Raw genomic sequence first — 19,919 nt, 5'->3', positions numbered from 1 at the left:
AGATGAACTCTAATGATTTCAAAGATGCACTTCCTCTTTGGCATCAATAACTCGATGTGAAATGACGCAATGCTAACAACACAGCTAATGATTGTAGCTGTGACTGTCAAATTGACCAAGTTTTTGCAGAACAACATACGCCCGTGGTTACATCACATTTAAGCTTAGTTCTAACTTTGAGGATAACCCAGCAAATGACAAAGTATTTTCACGTCATGGCCAAGTTTTAGTGGCCGGAGGATCCTCTGGGCCACATGTGTCGAATTCAACGTCCAGGGGCCCCGCCACATCATTTTATGTGGCTTGCGAAAGCCTGGAAATTGTGTGCGTTGATAAAGCACTTCATCTTTTTTACTAAACGTATTCGTTCTTTCAATTTTGACAGAAAAATTGCTTATATTGCATGCAAATGCATGTCTTCTAAACTGGAGAACACAGGGGTGTCCAAAGTGCGGTCCACCGCTCAAGTTATTTTGGATAAGAAAATAACAGTAATAATTTTAAAAAACGGAGCAAAAATTTGTGATTTAACATGAAAAAAACCCTAAATATTTGATACTAATAACTTAGGCGTGTCCAAACTTCTTCCACCAAGGGTCTCATTAAAGGCACAAAAGTGTGGAGGTGGAAATTTTGATGATTATTTTTATCTCTTTAAAAAAAAGATACAAAGGAAATATATATCCAGTATTTAAAAACAACTTAGGGTCATCTTTGTGTTATGAGTGACAACGTATTCTTATTAGGATCAAAATTTGAGCTTTTTCTCATTATATTCAGATTTATTTTAAATGTTTTTTTTACCTGTGTAATAATTATTAATGTACACTTTGTCACCTATAACACAAAGCTGACTTTAGGTTTTATCAAACATATGTAATGTCTTTTTTTTTTTAAGCATTTTCTTTTTTTACAAAATAGACATCAAAATGGCCGCGGCATACTTTGACTTTTAACTATATGTGTAAAGTGACTATACGGGTGACTATATATATATATATATATATATATATATATATATATATATATATATATATATATATATATATACACACACACATATATGCGACTTATACTCCAGTGCGACTTATATATGTTTTTTCCCTTCTTTATTATGCATTTTCGGCCGGTGCAACTTATACTCCGGAGCGACTTATACTCCAAAAAATACGGTGTATGTATGTATGTATATATATATATATATACACACACACACATATATGCGACTTATACTCCAGTGCGACTTATATATGTTTTTTCCCTTCTTTATTATGCATTTTCGGCCGGTGCAACTTATACTCCGGAGCGACTTATACTCCAAAAAATACGGTGTATGTATGTATGTATATATATGTATACATATATGTATATATATGTATACATATATATATATATATATATATATATATACACACACACATATATATGCGACTTATATATGTTTTTTCCCTTCTTTATTATGCATTTTAGGCCGGTGCAACTTAAACTCCGGAGCGACTTATACTCCAAAAAATACGGTGTATGTATGTATGTATGTATGTATATATATATATACATATATATATATATATATATATATATATATATATATATATATATATATATATATATATATATAGGAGTATCCAAAAAATACGGTGTGTGTATGTATGTATGTATATATATATATATATATATATATATATATATATATATATATATATATATATATATATATATATATATATATATATATATATATATATATATATATGAGTATCCAAAAAATACGGTGTGTGTATGTATGTATGTATGTATATATATATATATATATATATATATATATATATATATATCGAAGTATCCAAAAAATACGGTGTATGTATGTATGTATGTATGTATGTATATATACATATATATATATATATATATATATATATATATATATATATATATATATATATATATATATATATATATATATATATATATATATATACATGTATATATATTCACACACATATGAAGATGAGGTAGATCACCTTGACTTGGTCATTGAAAAGTAGCTGGCCTGCTGAAAAAGTGTGGGCACCCCCGTTAACTTATTTTTATGCTCAAACAATGAAAATATTCGATTTATTAATAATAATCTTACTACTTGTAAACTTGTTTACCACGGCCAGGCCTGGCACCGTCGTGAATCACCCATAAATGATGTTTGATGTTTATTTTTAATAATAAAAGTGTTTAAAAATGGTGATTTATGATGCAATCAACAACTATAACCATTATAAAGGAGGATGAAAAGTCGGCAGCTTGTTCCCAACAGCTGTGACATGCTCAACAATGTTTACAGGTCCTGACAAGTGCTGCCATTCCATTAAAAGCACAGCTGGACTCCTGAAGCCACATCTGTTTACTCACACTGCAACAGCTTGGTGTCGATGAGCAGCTCCAAAGTCAGTAGGACGACCACCAGAACCACGCAGGCCACAAGGACACAGTTGAAGCCGGCTGAGACCAGACACACTTGCCACAGCGCCGCTCGCCCTCCGCAACACGGCTTCAGCCAGTTGGACCTGAGTGGGAAAAGGCAAAAATGGCGGAGGGGGTAAAGATAAGTGCGATGACAGGTGAGGTCACGTCAATAACACACAGGAAAGGTCAACATACATATCATTCAGACAAATCCATATTTCCCACCATTCTTACTTCCTACCATGTTAAATAAACGTTTGTGTTTCTAGCTGCCAAAGACAACTGACGTGATGAAATAACATTTTGAGGAATGATGCATAAAAGCTACAAAAATAACACATGCACCTCCTTTTAGGTGCACAGGTGGAGGTGAACGTATGGCTCGCGGGCAGGATTAGGCCCGCGAACAGGTTTAATCCGGCCCGCCTCCTGCGAGATGATTTTGCTAAGTAGAAAAAGGAGCAGCAATCTTTTGATGAAAGAAACTGTTCTAAATGTGTCCACTGGATGCCGCAATAGCAATTCTGTTAGGCAACGGTTTATAGCGAGAATGCTAAGCAAGGGGGTAAACAGTAAAGCGTGGCAGCGGCTCCTCCACCTCAACCCAAATGGAACGTAAAATCGGCCGTTTTACCTCTTCTGCTCGAACATATTGCACTTTGGCACACTTATTTTTCCAAAATGTCCCTGGCAAAAAAGAGAAAAGAGAGCGCAGAGTGCAACTGGACCCTCTGGAACAGTTTCTACCTTCTTTTGTACGGATTGTTGAGTTGGCACAGGATTAAAACGTGGAAATGAAAAATGAGGTATTTGATATTTAGACAAGTTTTTATCTATTTAATATTTATTTTGTAAATTTTTAGCTGAGGGTCTGCACGGAGGAAAATCCATTTCCCAGGTGGGCCGGACGAGTAAAATAATGGCATAACAACTTAAAAATACAACTACGACAACTTCAGATTGTTTTCTTTGTTTTACTTCGGCCCAAAAAAGAACAAGCACATTCTGAAAATGTACGACCCACAAATAATCCTCTTGACAAAACACTTCATTGAAAATTCTGAGGAAAAAATTGGTAAAGTTTCAAAAACACCATGAAGAACACAATGAACTTAGACTTCATCTAAGTGTATTTACAAGGCAATTACATTTTAAAGGCCTACTGAAATGATTTTTTTTATTTAAACGGGAATAGCAGATCCATTCTATGTGTCATACTTGATCATTTCGCGATATTGCCATATTTTTGCTGAAATGATTTAGTAGAGAAAATCGACGATAAAGTTCGCAACTTTTGCTCGCTGATAAAAAAAAGCCTTGCCTGTACCGGAAGTAGCGTGACGTCACAGGAGCTAGTATTCCTCACAATTCCCCGTTGTTTACAATGGAGCGAGAGAGATTCGGACCGAGAAAGTGATGATTACCCCATTAATTTGAGCGAGGATGAAAGATTCGTAGATGAGGAACGTTACAGTGAAGGACTTGAGAGGCAGTGATGGACGTATCTTTTTTCGCTCTGACCGTAACTTAGGTACAAGCTGGCTCATTGGATTCCACTCTCTCCTTTTTCTATTTTGGATCACGGATTTGTATTTTAAACCACCTCGGATACTATATCCTCTTGAAAATGAGAGTCGAGAACGCGAAATGGACATTCAGTGCCTTTTATCTCCACGACAATACATCGGCGAAATGCTTTAGCTACGAGCTAACGTGATAGCATCGTGCTTTAACTGCATATAGAAACAAAAAAAATAAACCCCTGACTGGAAGGATAGATAGAAAATCAACAATACTATTAAACCGTGGACATGTAAATACACGGTTAATGCTTTCAAGGCTGGCGAGGGTTAACAATGCTGTGCTAACGACGCCATTGAAGCTAACTTAGCAACCGGACCGCACAGAGCTATGCTAAAAACATTAGCTCTCCACCTACGCCAGCCAGCCCTCATCTGCTCATCAACACCCGTGCTCACCTGCGTTCCAGCGATCGGCAGAAGGACGAAGGACTTCACCCGATGCGTTTGGCGGCCCGGAGACGTAGGAAGTCAAGGTGAGGTCGGCGGCTAGCGCGGCTAGCACTCCAACAAAGTCCTCCTGGTTGTGTTGCTGTAGTCCGCTGCTAATACACCGATCCCACCTACAACTGTCTTCTTTGCAGCCTTCATTGTTCATTAAACAAATTGCAAAAGATGTCCAGAATACTGTGGAATTATGAAATGAAAACAGAGCTTTTTGTATAGGATTCTACGGGGTACCATAACTTCCGTTACTCTGACTTCGTCACGCGCGTACGTCATCATACCGCAACGTTTCAGCCGGATATTTCCCGGGAAATTTTAAATGTCACTTTATAAGTTAACCCGGCCGTATTGTCCTTTAAGTCCCAGCCCTTCTAGGATTGAACAAAAAACAAATAAAGCATAAATAAAAACTCTGTTACGTATCAACTGCCTCATTTGTCATTTCCACTGTTCAATTTCTTAAAATTTGCACAGAAGACAATCATTTTCACAGAACTATATCAATGTGCTGTCTCATGCAGCATTTTAAGTGGGGTTACCAATTGTTTATTTTACTCTTGTTTGTTTTACGTTGGGTCGAGGGGGAGGAGTTGCAGCCCTAATTTACCGTGTACCTCTTGCTTGGTATACTTGATCGCCCCGTTATAAACTATTTGCTTGCCTAACAGAATCGCTATTGCGACATTCAGTGGAAACATTGAGAACAGCACTTTTTTTTATTTAAAAATGCAAACTCATCTCGCGGCTCTGATTGAACCTGTTTGCGGTCCTCATCCGGCCCGTGGGCCGCATGTTTGACATCCTTGGCTTAGTAGATACACTACGAGTCTAAGTCTAAGTTCATTGTGTTCTTCATTGTGTTCTTGAAACTGCAGCAATTTTTTCCCCTCAGAATTTTTAACTAACCAAAAATGTTTTGCCAAGAGTATTATACTTAAAGGCCTACTGAAAGCCACTACTACCGACCACGCAGTCTGATAGTTTATATATCAATAATGAAATCTTAACATCACAACACATGCCAATACGGCCGGGTTAACTTATAAAGTGCAATTTTAAATTTCCCGGGGAACTTCCGCTTGAAAACGTCTATGTATGATGACATATGCGCGTGACGTCAATGGTTGAAGCGGAAGTATTCGGACACATTGTATCTCAATACAAACAGCTCTGTTTTCATCCCAAAATTCCACAGCATTCTGGACATCTGTGTTGGTGAATCTTTTGCAATTTGTTTAATGAACAATGGAGACTGCAAAGAAGAAAGCTGTAGGTGGGATCGGTGTATTAGCGGCTGGCTGCAGCAACACAACCAGGAGGACTTTGAGTTGGATAGCAGACGCGCTATCCGACGCTAGCCGACGCTAGCCGCCGACTGCATCGATGATCGGGTGAAGTCCTTCGTCGCGGCGTCGATCGCTGGAATGCAGGTGAGCACGGGTGTTGATGAGCAGATGAGGGCTGGCGTAGGTGGAGCGCTAATGTTTTTATCATAGCTCTGACGAGGTCCCGTAGCTAAGTTAGCTATATACTGTTGGATAAGCTCAGAGCAATCGGATTGAACAAAAACTCATGGAGCTGGATGCAATCTTACTTGGAGGGGAGGGAGCAGGTGGTAGAGGTGAACGGCACCGTGTCACCACCACCCCCCCCCCCCCCCTCTCGGTGAGCTGTGGAGTCCCCCAAGGCAGTATATTGGGACCTTTACTGTTCCTAATATACATAAACGACATGTCATCGGCATGCGACTGTGAATTGTTTTTGTTTGCGGATGACTCTGCCCTGCTGGTATCCGGCAAGGACAAGTCACAGGTGGAGAAAATCCTCAGTGCTGAACTCTGTAGAACTTGCACCTGGCTCGCTGACAACAAGCTATCCATACACTTGGGTAAAACAGAATCCATCCTGTTTGGGTCCCACATCAACCTCAAGAAAGTCAATGACTTCACCATAAAAGTGGGTGACATTGTTATCACCAGGAAAGATGAGGTCACCTACCTAGGTTCCATTCTAGAGGCTAACCTTTCCTGTGATAAAATGGCAACCAAGGTAATCAAAAAGGTTAACCAACGAACGAGATTTCTCTACAGAATCTCCTCTCTGGTCAACAAAAGCACCTTGAGGATTCTGGCGGGAACTCTCATTCAATCCTTTTTCGATTACGCATGCACCTCCTGGTACCCTAGCACCTCCAAAACCCTCAAATCTAAACTCCAAACATCTCAGAACAAGCTAGTCAGGTTACTGCTAGACCTCCACCCCAGATCCCACCTCACTCCTACCCACTTCTCTAAAGTGGGCTGGCTCAAGGTGGAGGACAGAGTTAAACAACTTGCACTGAGCCTAGTCTATAAAATCCGCTACACCTCCCTGATACCGAAGTACATGTCAAACTACTTCCTTAACGTAAATGACCGCCATAACCACAACACCAGGGGGAGCTCCACTAACCACGTTAAACCCAGATTCCGAACTAACAAAGGTCTTAACTCATTCTCTTTCTATGCCACATCAATGTGGAATGCGCTCCCAACAGGTATAAAAGAAAGGGCATCTCTATCCTCCTTCAAAACCGCAATAAAAGTTCACCTCCAGGCAGCTACAACCCTAAACTAACACCCTCCCCGGATTGCTAATAATCAAATGTAAACAATCAAATGCAGATACTTTTTCTTATGCCTTCTGATCTCTCTCTCTCTCTCTCTATGTCCACTACTTGCTGTCCATATCCTACCCCCCCCCCTCCACACCCCTGATTGTAAATAATGTAAATAATTCATTGTGATTATCTTGTGTGATGACTGTATTATGATGATAGTATATATCTGTATCATGAATCAATTTAAGTGGACCCCGACTTAAACAAGTTGAAAAACTTATTCGGGTGTTACCATTTAGTGGTCAATTGTACGGAATATGTACTTCACTGTGCAACCTACTAATAAAAGTCTCAATCAATCAATCAAAGCTTCAATGGCGTCGTTAGCAACAGCATTGCTAGGCTTCGACAGGCGGCACAGCATTAACCGTGTGGTTACAGGTCCAGTGTTTGGTTCGGTGTCTCCTGATAGTAGTATTGTTGATCTTCTGTCTATCCTTCCAGTCAGGAGCTTATTTCTTTTGTTTCTATCTGCATTTGATTTACAAAAACAATCTAAAGTTGTCTTTATTTTTAAATTATTATGCCATGATTTTACCAGTCCGGCCCACGTGAGAATAGATTTTCCTCCATGTGGCCCCTGAGCTCCTAAAATGAGTTTGACACCCCTGTGTTAGGTGCTAGTGGTGCCATTCCAAAAAGTCCAGCAGCAATCTCTGACCAAGGATCAATATCACATTTTGGTCAGTTATAATGGCGCAGAGGAAAAGGAGCATTTAGAGCAGAGATGGAATGAGCTGGACGGAATAGCGTGCGATGTAACTCACACTCTGTGGAATAGAATAATAATTCATTCAGACGTTCTAACTCCAGCCAGGCAAGAAAAAGCATTAATCTAATAAAGCTGTAAAGAAACCCCCTGTCTGGAAGTAGAGAACATGGCAATGACGGATCATTCCCAACTCCCAAACTTAATTTTAGGGAAATCACTTCAAACCTGAGGCTTCAGTGGTAAAAGGAAGTTGGGGGGAGGAAATCACTTCTGTTGCTCTCTGAGGGTCATTTCAGGTTCGGATCAAATGGGCACTATCTATGGCAGACCTCGGCAAAATACGGCCCGCGGGCCACATGCGGCCCCTTAAAATTTTCAATTCGGCCCGCCGGACGTTCTACATAATTTTTCTAGACCTTTAACATCAAAACTGTCACCGCCATTATGATGTTTTTAAATGGACGTAAGTTTTTGAACTATAGAAAGTATTTTAATGGTTGAAATCTACACTTTTGGCTGTTATAGGAGTTATTACGGTGATCTACGTCACACTATACTTTGAGACACTTGTGATTTAGGGCTATATAAATAAACATTGATTGATTGATTGACTATACAGTATGTGTAAAGTGACTATACGGGTGACTATTAGGGGTGTGGGAAAAAATCAATTCGAATTGCGATTCTCATGTTGTGCGATTCAGAATAGATTCTCATTTTTAAAAAATCGATTATTTTATTTTAATTTTTTTTTTGTAATTTAAAAAAATATATAAAAATGTTACTAATCAATCCAACAAAACAATACACAGCAATACCATAACAATGCAATCCAATTCCAAAAGCAAAGTCGAGCCAGCAACACTCAGAACTGCAATAAACAGAGCAATTGAGAGGAGACACAAACACCACACAGAACAAACCAAAAGTAGTGAAACAAAGATGAATATTATCAACAACAGTATCAATATTAGTTACAATTTCAACATAGCAGTGATTAAAAATCCCTCATTGACATTATCATTAGACATTTATTTTAAAAATTTTAAAAAAAGAACAATAGTGTCACAGTGGCTTACACTTGCATCGCATCTCATAAGCTTGACAACACACTGTGTCCAATATTTTCACAAAGATAAAATAAGTCATATTTTTGGTTCATTTAATAGTTCAAACAAATTTACATTATTGCAATCAGTTGATAAAACATTGTCCTTTACAATTACAAAAGCTTTTTACAAAAATCTACTACTCTGCTTGCATGTCAGCAGACTGGGGTAGATCCTGCTGAAATCTATGTATTGAATGATTAGAGAATCCTTTTGAATCGGGAAAAAAATCATTTTTGAATCGAGAATCATGTTGAATTGGAAAAAAAAAATCGATTTTGAATCGAATCGTGATCCGAAGAATCGATATTGAATCGAATCGTGGGACACCCAAAGATTCACAGCCCTAGTGACTATACATATACACTTATATATACACACACACACACACACACACACAGACACATACACACAAACACACTCACTATATATATATATATATATATATATATATATATATATATAGTTTGGCCACACCATCTCATTCAATCTTTATTTTCATGACTATTTACATTGTAGATTGTCACATCAAAACTATGAATGAACACATGTGGAGTTATGTACTTGACAAAAAAAAGGTGAAATAACTGAAAACATGTTTTATCTTCTAGTTGATTCAAACCTGCCACCCTTTTCTCTGATTACTGCTTTGCACACGCTTGGCATTCTCTCCATGAGCTTCAAGAGGTAGTCACCTGAAATGTCAGCCCTAAACACGTGTGTGAAACAGATGCGGAAGCAGATTTTTAAAACAAATTTCTGCCTAAAATTTATAATATATCACATTGTTGGTGTTTATTACACGTTTCATTCATGATTTGCTGTTTTTTTATTTTTACATTATTGTTGTATTTTGCTTGATTGTAAAAGATCCCCAACTATCAAGGACCTGGTCTGAGAAGTAAAAAAGGAGCGATGTTCATATGTTGTTAATATTCAGTGTTTTTTTTATTGTTCCTAGTTAATATTGTAAATCCCACTTTCTTTATTTTAATGTACACTACTGTTCAAAAGTTTGGGGTGACCCAAACAATTTTGTGGAATAGCCTTAATTTCTAAGAACAAGAATAGATTGTCGCGTTTCAGAAGAAAGTTCTCTTTTTCTGGCCATTTTGAGCGTTTAACTTACCCCACAAATGTGATGCTCCAGAAACTCAATCTGCTCAAAGGAAGGTCAGTTTTGTAGCTTCTGTAACGAGCTAAACTGTTTTCAGATGTGTGAACATGATTGCACAAGGGTTTTCTAATCATCAATTAGCCTTCTGAGCCAATGAGCAAACACATTGTACCATTAGAACACTGGAGTGATAGTTGCTGGAAATGGGCCTCTATACACCTATGTAGATATTGCACCAAAAACCAGACATTTGCAGCTAGAATAGTCATTTACCACATTAGCAATGTATAGAGTGTACTTCTTTAAAGTTAAGACTAGTTTAAAGTTATCTTCATTGAAAAATAAGGACATTTTAATGTGACCCCAAACTTTTGAACGGTAGTGTACATGTTGGGTGTCCCATTCAGCAAAAAACTGTAAAATTCCATTCGGTTTTTTGAGGTCCATCCATTTTCTACCGCTTATTCCCTTCGGGGTCGCGGGGGGTGCTGGAGCCTATCTCAGCTACAATTGGGCGGAAGGCGGTGTACACCCTGGACAAGTCGCCACCTCATTGCAGGGCCAACACAGATAGACAGACAACATTCACACTCACATTCACACACTAGGCGCCAATTTAGTGTTGCCAATCAACCTATCCCCGGTGCATGTCTTTGGAAGTGGGAGGGGCCAATCCCCAGGTGCATGTCTTTGGAAGTGGGAGGGGCCTATCCCCAGGTGCATGTCTTTGGAGGTGGGAGGGGCCTATCCCCAGGTGCATGTCTTTGGAGGTGGGAGGAAGCCGGAGTAGAACCCATGCAGTCACGGAGAGAACATGCAAACTCCACACAGAAAGATCGCGAGCCCGGGATTGAACCCAGGACTACTCAGGACCTTTGTATTGTGAGGCAGATGTACTAACCCCTCTACCACCGTACTGTTGTTTTTTGAGGTGGTCTGTCATAATGTTTTTAGAATTCTATCGGACATTGTGACTTTTGGTATTAGTGTTCCTGGAAAAAAAGGGACCCAAACACACATACTGTACAGCAGATTTTTACAGCTAAATGTATATACACACATACACCTTGGCCCCCCCAGACACATTTTTTTTCTATCAATGTGGCCCCCGAGTCAAAAAAATATTTGCCCAGCTCTGGTCTACGCACGCACACACAGGAATATTGCCAGAGGGAATAAGAGCGGAAAGGGTGGTGTATGTGTGTGCTGTTTCATGAAGACATCAACAGGCAGGGTGGGGGTTTGAGAGAGACGGAGGGTGAGCTGACAGGAGGGCAAAGCGAGGAGATCATGAGGACAATCAATAGCGGGCTGAGACAGATGTGATTGCATGCCGAACATGATGCCGGCTGCTGCAGAATGTCCGGATGGAATAAAAACATCAGGTGGAGTGATGGGATGGACTTTCACTCACATGTCACTATTCTATTAACTGAAGGATTGTGGTAAATGAAATGAAGGACAAGCAGGACTGCTTGCTGTGTGTGTTTGTTTCATTAAGAGCTATCAAGTTAGGGCCACTCTATCAACTCATTGAAGTTATTGATTGTTACACATGCACACAAACCTCTTCTGAGGTCGCCAAAAAAAAAAACATAAATCACATGACTCCACAGAAGTTGCACAGCTCTGGCAAGGCCATTGACCGGTGCGCTTGATCAATACCTTGATTGCAAATTTTCAACAGAGCCACGTAGGTCAGCAAAGGAGCACGGCACACTCGGGCAGAGTTAATTGGATCTACACACAAAGTGATTCATGCTTGCAGTTTTTTGCATCATTATTTTATATATTACATTATTTTGATCATTGTCAACCTTGAATCACACAGGGATTCAAGGAGCATTAGTATCTTTATATGTCCACATTTTGGATCTCATTAGATTGTGCAGGTGTACCTAATGGTCACACCATTAGGTACACCTGTTTTGCAATAGTCCAGGGGTTCTTAACCTTTTTGACATCGAGGCCCACTCAAATATTAACACTGAATTAGTAAATAGTCAAATTCAATAGTTATATCCAACCTACTTATGGTATGAAAGCATGTGTTCAAAACAAAAAATATTGTCAAGGTTTAGGTCAGGCTGATTACAAAAATAAATAAAACATTCTGCAAAAAAGGGACCCATGAAAACTGATTAAAAATAAATGTACACGGAATTATGCAGTGCTAAAATAAATATATTCTAACTAAATAATAATAAAGTATATCCTTCTTAAATAAACTGTCAATAAAATGTAAGTGCAAATGAAAATACAGCTTCATCACTTTTGTCAAAATTGTCGCGCTTAAGAAACTTCTCCAAGACTTTAGATCCAGACGTCTTTTGTTTGTTTAATTTTGTCATTACAGCCACAAGTGGTGGAAATATGTATTACAACTGAGTACCACTGCGGCCCATAATGACCACAGCTAAGAAACAGATATTTTTGGCGGCCTCTAGTGGGCCCCAAGCCTATGGTTAAAAAGACTGCATTAGTCCATTATTTACTGTCATCAATATTTCAAATATGGAACTTTATAGCAAACATTTAAAACAGAGGAAGTATAAAAGGAGAAATATGATTCAGAAAAACAAACTTATTTTGATGCATTCTTTTGTCCTGTCTGCTCAGTACAATACAGCAATGTCAACAGTAAGTTAGAACCCCCTTGTGTCACTTATTACCACCATTAGGAAGCTATCATGTGAGTTCAAGTCATTATTTCAAATGATTGAACGGTAATGTCAAAGAGCACTCAAAATGTTTCAGATCATTTGATAACTTTTCTGCCCGTACTGTTACTGTAACTGTGCTCTCACCGTGCTCCACGTGGTGAGAGGCCCTACCGATTTGCGGCCATTTGCTGAACTCAGCGAGTTCCGTAGGGGGAAATGGACGCCGACTGTGAGCTTGCAGGCAACAGAACAGCAGAGGTCAGAGGACATCATCCACCTTACTCTTTTCTTACTTTCTCTACCCGAGCTTATTTTCAGCTACATGAATACAAGATTGGAACTAACTTGCTGTAAATAAAATGTAATAAATATTCCAGTAGGTAATAAATTCATGTTTTTGAGCTAGCTTCTTTCTACAAATCAAAGCAAGAAGGTTTAGAGCAGGGGTGCCTATTACGTCGATCGCGAGCTACCGGTCGATGGTGTGTCAGTCGATCGCCAGCCAGGCATTAAAAAATTAGTCCAAGAAATTAGGGATCATCAATCTTCACCAAGACGTCACTTTCGTCTCTTGATTGACATTCACGGCACCCGAGGATCTCGTAAGATGACGCTGGTCTCAGAAAGCTACGGAGTTTGCCGCCAATGTATTTCTTGTAAAGTGTATAAAAAGGAGTATGGAAGCTGGACAAATAAGTTGGCAAAAAACAACCACTTTCATGTAATATTGGACAGAAAGGAGGACTTTATTTCTCCTCCATTTGAAAATGTGGACGTTATCATCACTACTGTCTGATTCCAATCAATGCAAGTCATCACAATCATACCAACTTATGAAAGAAAGAAAGAAAGGAATGTTAAACATGCTTGTATTATCATTAAATACCTTTAACTTGTTAAAGGTGAGATAATTGTTTTTGGTGCTAAAAAAGAAAGGTTTAAAGTCGTCCAACACCTTCAATCACTGTCCCTGAAAACCTCAAATAAAGCCAGAAATCTTGGGGTTATTTTAGATTCTGATTTACATTTCGACAGTCACATCAAATCAGTAACAAAATCGGCCTACTATCACCTCAAAAATGTAAAAAGACTTAGAGGGCTCATGTCAGCTCAAGACTTTGAAAAACTTGTACATGCCTTTATTGCCAGTAGGCTAGACTATTGTAATGGTCTCCTTGCAGGTCTTCCCAAAAAAACTGTCAGGCAGCTACAGCTTGTTCAGAACGCTGCTGCTAGAGTTCTAACAAAGACCAAAAAATGTGAGCACATTACACCAATTCTTAAATCCTTACATTGGCTCCCTGTACATCAGAGAATTGATTTCAAAATCATCCTGCTCACATATAAATCACTACATGGTCTAGGGCCGAAGTATATTACTGATATGCTCCCACTATATAAGCCCTCTAGATCACTAAGATCTTCTGAGACCAATCTGTTAGCGGTTCCAAGAGTAAACTCAAATCAAGGGAGAGCATCGTTCAGTCACTATGCAACAAATAGCTGGAATAAACTTCCTGAAGATGTCAGACTTTCCCCAACTCTAGACTGAAGACTTATGTTCACCTTAGCTTTCAGCTAAATCTTTTAATCTTTTAACTTTTAAAGTCTGCACTGTTTTTATTTTTATTGTCTGCATTTTAATTTTGCTTTTATTTTCTTTCATTTCACTTTGTTGTCTGTGAAGCACTTTGAGTCTGCCTTGTGTATGAAAAGCGCTATACAAATAAAGTTGCCTTGCCTTGCCTAACAAAATCGTATTTCATAAACAAATAGATATAAATGACGTGTATGAATGAGGTAGATCCCCTCGACTTGGTCAATTGAAAAGTAGCTCGCCTGCAGAAGAAGTGTGGCCACCCCTGGTTTAGAGGTATACAGTCAACTTGAAGACTGAAGATTGAAGACTTGAAAACAAGAATGTCATGACAATAAATACTCCTTTTTTAGGACCACGACAATATTAAATACAGCTCTCTGTAAGATGCAGTGCAGTTCTACACCATTAATCAGTGCTCAAGTTAAGCATTATTATCTTTGTAAAGGCCAAATTGTGGATAACCGCTTTTCTATTGGACCTCATTAGAATATGCAGCTGTTTCTGAGCTAGTGACCACACTTGGTGGTGAAATGATTTGTATTTTCCCAAGGCCACAGCTGTTTATGTGATCGGAGCCTCACGCTGAAGAGCGACCTCGCAGTGGGGATCCTAAGCAGGTCTTTGCCAGAGAAATGGACCACAGATACTGAGCAAATGAAGATGGATCGGGCTCCATGTGCTGAGCAGCAGACAAGCTGTCCCAGATAAATAGGTTTTTACCGGGACACTCGAACTGCTGCACTCTCAGCCTAAAAAGCAATCTCGTACTTTGCATGTCTGTGAATATTAACAAACCCTCAAACCCTGCACTCTCGAATGTCATCTATTGAAGCGCACATGGGGCCAAGCTCAGATCGGATCAGATAGGTCTTTATTGTCATTGCACAAGTACAACAAAACTTTGTTTTCAGCACAAAGCCGTTCAAGATCAGACAAACAAACAGTGTACAGAGTTACAGAACAGGAACGCTGATGGGTCGCCACAAGGCGCCCCGTAAAAGATGGGAAAAAGGTAAAATGCTGGGAAAAAAGATGAGTAAAAAAAAATACAATCTAGACTGGGCTCCTAAGGGGGCCTAGTCTGAAGTGGGAAAAAACCTCCATGCAATGCACACATAAACACATTACATTTAATCACGACAAACTCGCAACAGAGGGGTGAGGAGTTGGGGCCCTGGAAGGCGACCGCTGCTATGAAGCGCTGCCATCCGACCATCACCTTGAGGGGAAACAAGCGGTGGTGAAGGCGTGGGGTAGGGGAGGGGGTGTGTGTGCATGTGTGCCCAATTGTCTTGGGTGTGATGATGTTATGTTTTTTATAGATTGAGGCCGATCTGCAAAAGATCGACTCCAGGTGTCGTTGAGGAGGGAGGGAGGTCAAAAGCGTCCATCATTGAGGTGTCCTCGGGGGTGTTTTTCAGAACAGCCTGGTCCTGTTTTCACAGCGTCAAGGCCATTCGAGGAAGTCAAATCGTAAATTAGGATATTTGTTTTCCGCGAGCAGACAAAACAATGACTTGTCTGTTCTATTCGTTTTTTTTTATTTGATTTTTTGAAGGAACAGCTTGATGAAGAGGACTGTTCCTCTGACTATTTGACAGGGCGAGGGGGAAAAAAAGCAACATCTTTTGGACATTTATCAACTCCTCTACAGGTATGTCATGGATGTTGTTTGAAAAACTAGCATTGATGATTTGCATTACACTACATAACTGGTTGCTTTGGTGTATAGACCAAGTAAGAACACATTACATTTTAGGGTGGATTTATTCAATTTTCGCTGTTAAAATCTTGCATTGAAGTCAAGTGCGGCAGTAACACCTCAGGTACAACAGATGGATTGGACAAATTGCTGGTGATTAAACCAACTACAGTAATTATCCTTGTCCAATTATGTGAATGATGTCACACACGAAATAAGGTAGTCTTTTTGTATCAGTCAATCCCATATCAGTAAATCCATCACGAGCAGGGACACTACACTGCTTAAATGATACCACTGGTAGCTTTGTGAATAGAAAGCGGATGAAGATTATTTGCTTCGATCTTTTATCCCCATTTCCCTCGCTATCCTCCAGTCCAAGTGGCCGTTTGACCCACATGAACCAGCTGTCATTGCTGTGTGCCTCACACCTCTCAGTCTGACCCCTGGAGATCAGTGGCATATGCTGCTGTGGGCAGCCAGCTGAGATGCAGATGAAAACTCAGGACAAGTGACGGCTGTGCAGGCATAAAGCTTTGCCAGGAAGTCTGAGCTTCACCGAGTCTGGAGGTCACAGCAACCTGTCTAGTTACCAGCAACATTATGCTCATTCTTGCAAGTGACGAGTGTCTTCCCTGCTCTCTCAAAGGAGTCCTATAACACATATACACTACTATAACCAACTGGAAGATGCCTGGGGGGATGCATTGTAGATGTTTAATATGACATTTTCCAAATCCTTTTATCTGTCAGACTAATAAAAAAAAGTCAGTGGATGTATTTACTACGATGACAATGCTTCACAGTATGCAGTCTTGCTTCAAATTCATGAAGACAATAATTATTTTTCTCACATCTTGAACCTGCAGTGCATGGTGCATTAAAAGTCTATTAATAATTCCATCCAGCTCACCACTGCACAGAATCTACAAGTACTGCTTGTGCCCCATGTGGTCCGCAAGAACATCCACCTCCCACATCATCGCCCACGTCTCCTGATGAAGAGCACTGCGAAGCTGCCGTGCAAGACTAAATGTGCTTCTTTGGTGTGTATTCTTCTGCTGCATTTCAAGCGGAATGAGATACAAAACCAAAGCAAGGTCGAGCCATGTAATATTCAAGCTAAAACCACACATAATCAGCCATTTCATCAGCATACTGCTATAACTGATATCTTGCTATCAACACGAGGATTTCATTTATAAGCATATTTTTTGCTATGTGTCCAACGCAATACTATATACCTTCCTATATACCTATAGGAAACACTTAGACCCAAACAAGGAATCTGGCATGGTAACAAAGCATGTCTGGAATGTAAATTACAGAAGAAACCATTCTGTCATGGAAAGATTAGCACTTCCTGTTACTGAAAATGTCCCATACATTGCTAGAAGAATTTGAATACCGGTACATTCAAAAGCATGCTGTGTCATTAATCCGATGCAATGTAAACATCACTTAGAGCAGGGGTCACCAACCTTTTTGAACCAAGAGCTACTTCTTGGGTACTGATTAATGCGAAGGGCTACCAGTTTGATACACACTTAAATAAATTGCCAGAAATAGCCAATTTGCTCAATTTACCTTTAACTCTCTGTTATTATTAATAATTAATGATATTTACACTTAATTGAACGGTTTAAAAGAGGAGAAAACACGAAAAAAATGACAATTAAATTTTGAAACATAGTTTATCTTCAATTTCGACTCTTTAAAATTCAAAATTCAACCGAAAAAAAAGAAGAGAAAAACTAGCTAATTCGAATCTTTTTGAAAATATTTTAAAAAATTTTTTTATGGAACATCATTAGTAATTTTTCCTGATTAAGATTAATTTTAGAATTTTGATGACATGTTTTAAATAGGTTAACATCCAATCTGCACTTTGTTAGAATATATAACAAATTGGACCAAGCTATATTTCTAACAAAGACAAATCATTATTTATTCTAGATTTTCCAGAACAAAATAAAAAAAAAAAAATTCAAAAGACTTTGAAATAAGATTAAAATTTGATTCTACAGATTTTCTAGATTTGCCAGAATAATTTTTTTGAATTTTAATCATAATAAGTTTGAAGAAATATTTCACAAATATTCTTCGTCGAAAAAACAGAAGCTAAAATGTAGAATTAAATTAAAATGTATTTATTATTCTTTACAATAAAAAAAATAAATTTACTTGAACATTGATTTAAATTGTCAGGAAAGAAGAGGAAGGAATTTAAAAGGTAAAAAGGTATATGTGTTTAAAAATCCTAAAGTCATTTTTAAGGTTGTATTTTTTTCTCTAAAATTGTCTTTCTGAAAGTTATAAGAAGCAAAGTAAAAAAATTAATGAATTTATTTAAACAAGTGAAGACCAAGTCTTTAAAATATTTTCTTGGATTTCCAAATTCTATTTGAGTTTTGTCTCTCTTAGAATTAAAAATGTCGGGCAAAGCGAGACCAGCTTGCTAGTAAATAAATACAATTTAAAAAATAGAGGCAGCTCACTGGTAAGTGCTGCTATTTGAGCTATTTTTAGAACAGGCCAGCGGGCTACTCATCTGGTCCTTACGGGCTACCTGGTGCCCGTGGGCACCGCGTTGGAGACTACTGACTTAGAGTGTTACAATTGGTGAGGGATATTGTCCGGTTATTCCTCCACAAAGTGTGCATGTGCATGACGGCAATGACATGTCTGTCTTTGCATAACTTTGACCTAAAAAGTGGTAATTCCAATCTGTAAATATCTCCATACATAACCATGTGTCCGACCGCCACAGGAAAGGGTTGTGGAGTAGATTTAAAGGGGCCCTATTATGCAAAACCAACTTTTTTACCTGATGGCACCTGCTTATTTGTATTTAGGATCTGCATGAGTCCCAAAAATGTCAAATCAAACCGTGGAGGCATTGCAGAGATATGTATAAAACCACATGGCCATCCTTCCGTTTGAAATTTTGTTCAATTGTGACATTCTGTTCAAGTGTGACCATATATGGTAGAAATGTCTTCAAACATCCTTGCGTGAGTCAGCCAATTTAAATGTATATGAAACCGTCTGTGTTATGAAGGAAAATGCTCTGTGCGCTTCAACCAGCACAAGTCCCTACACAAACTTTCAGACTAATCCGAAATAAAAAGTGCCTTTCATTTAACTTTTATGATTCATGTCAATGTGCCTTCAACTGTGAGGAAATCGCTCCAAGTATGTGCAAAGATTAATCCTGCTTTAACCACAGACCTAAGGAGGGCTTCATTTGCATCGTACAACTCTGCCTCTTAACACCACCGTATTTTTCGGACTATAAGTTGACTTAAAATCCTTTCATTTTCTCAAAACTCAACAGTGCGCCTTATAACCCGGTCCGCCTAATGTACAGAATAATTTTGGTTGTGCTTACCGACCTCAAAGCTATTTGGTTATGTGGTAAAATGATAAATGTGACCAGTAGATGGCAGTCACACATAAGAAATACGTGTAGACTGCAATATGATGGCAGTCACACATAAGCGATACGTGTAGACTGCAATATGACTCAAGTAAACAACACCAACATTTTATATGTTCCATTGAAAATATAGGACATTACACACGGCGCTGAAAAATCTATCAGAATGTTTTAGTATGACTTTGGTAAGCTATGAAGCCACACCGCATGATGGATTGTACTGCGCTTTTGTTTCATAATATTATGCAAAAGCAACTTTTCTTACTTTGTGGTACCTGCTGATCTGTATTTTGGATCTGCATAAGTCCTGAAAATTTGTAGTCCGTGTACACTGTAGTCGCTAAGCTTCTTTTTCTCTATCTTCTTGTTATGTGACATTCATCCTCCGCTGTTGCCATTTCTAATATAAAGTAGTGTAAAGTTCTTACTTATAT

General features: G+C 38.8%; 1 protein-coding gene across 2 annotated transcripts in view; it reads right to left on the bottom strand.

Annotated features, from left to right (window-relative positions):
* Window positions 1-19,919, bottom strand: part of tmem266 (transmembrane protein 266) — an 80,957-nt gene that overhangs the window by 37,291 nt on the left and 23,747 nt on the right. For both annotated transcript variants that reach the window (XM_062061311.1, XM_062061310.1), the window contains exon 5: window positions 2,404-2,558. In XM_062061311.1, the coding sequence (XP_061917295.1) occupies window positions 2,404-2,558 (155 nt within the window). The remainder of the gene's footprint in view (window positions 1-2,403; window positions 2,559-19,919) is intronic.

This window comes from Entelurus aequoreus, linkage group LG10 (assembly GCF_033978785.1).
Source record: "Entelurus aequoreus isolate RoL-2023_Sb linkage group LG10, RoL_Eaeq_v1.1, whole genome shotgun sequence".
Lineage (NCBI taxonomy): Eukaryota > Metazoa > Chordata > Actinopteri > Syngnathiformes > Syngnathidae > Entelurus > Entelurus aequoreus.
This window is presented reverse-complemented; position numbering and strand designations above follow the sequence as displayed.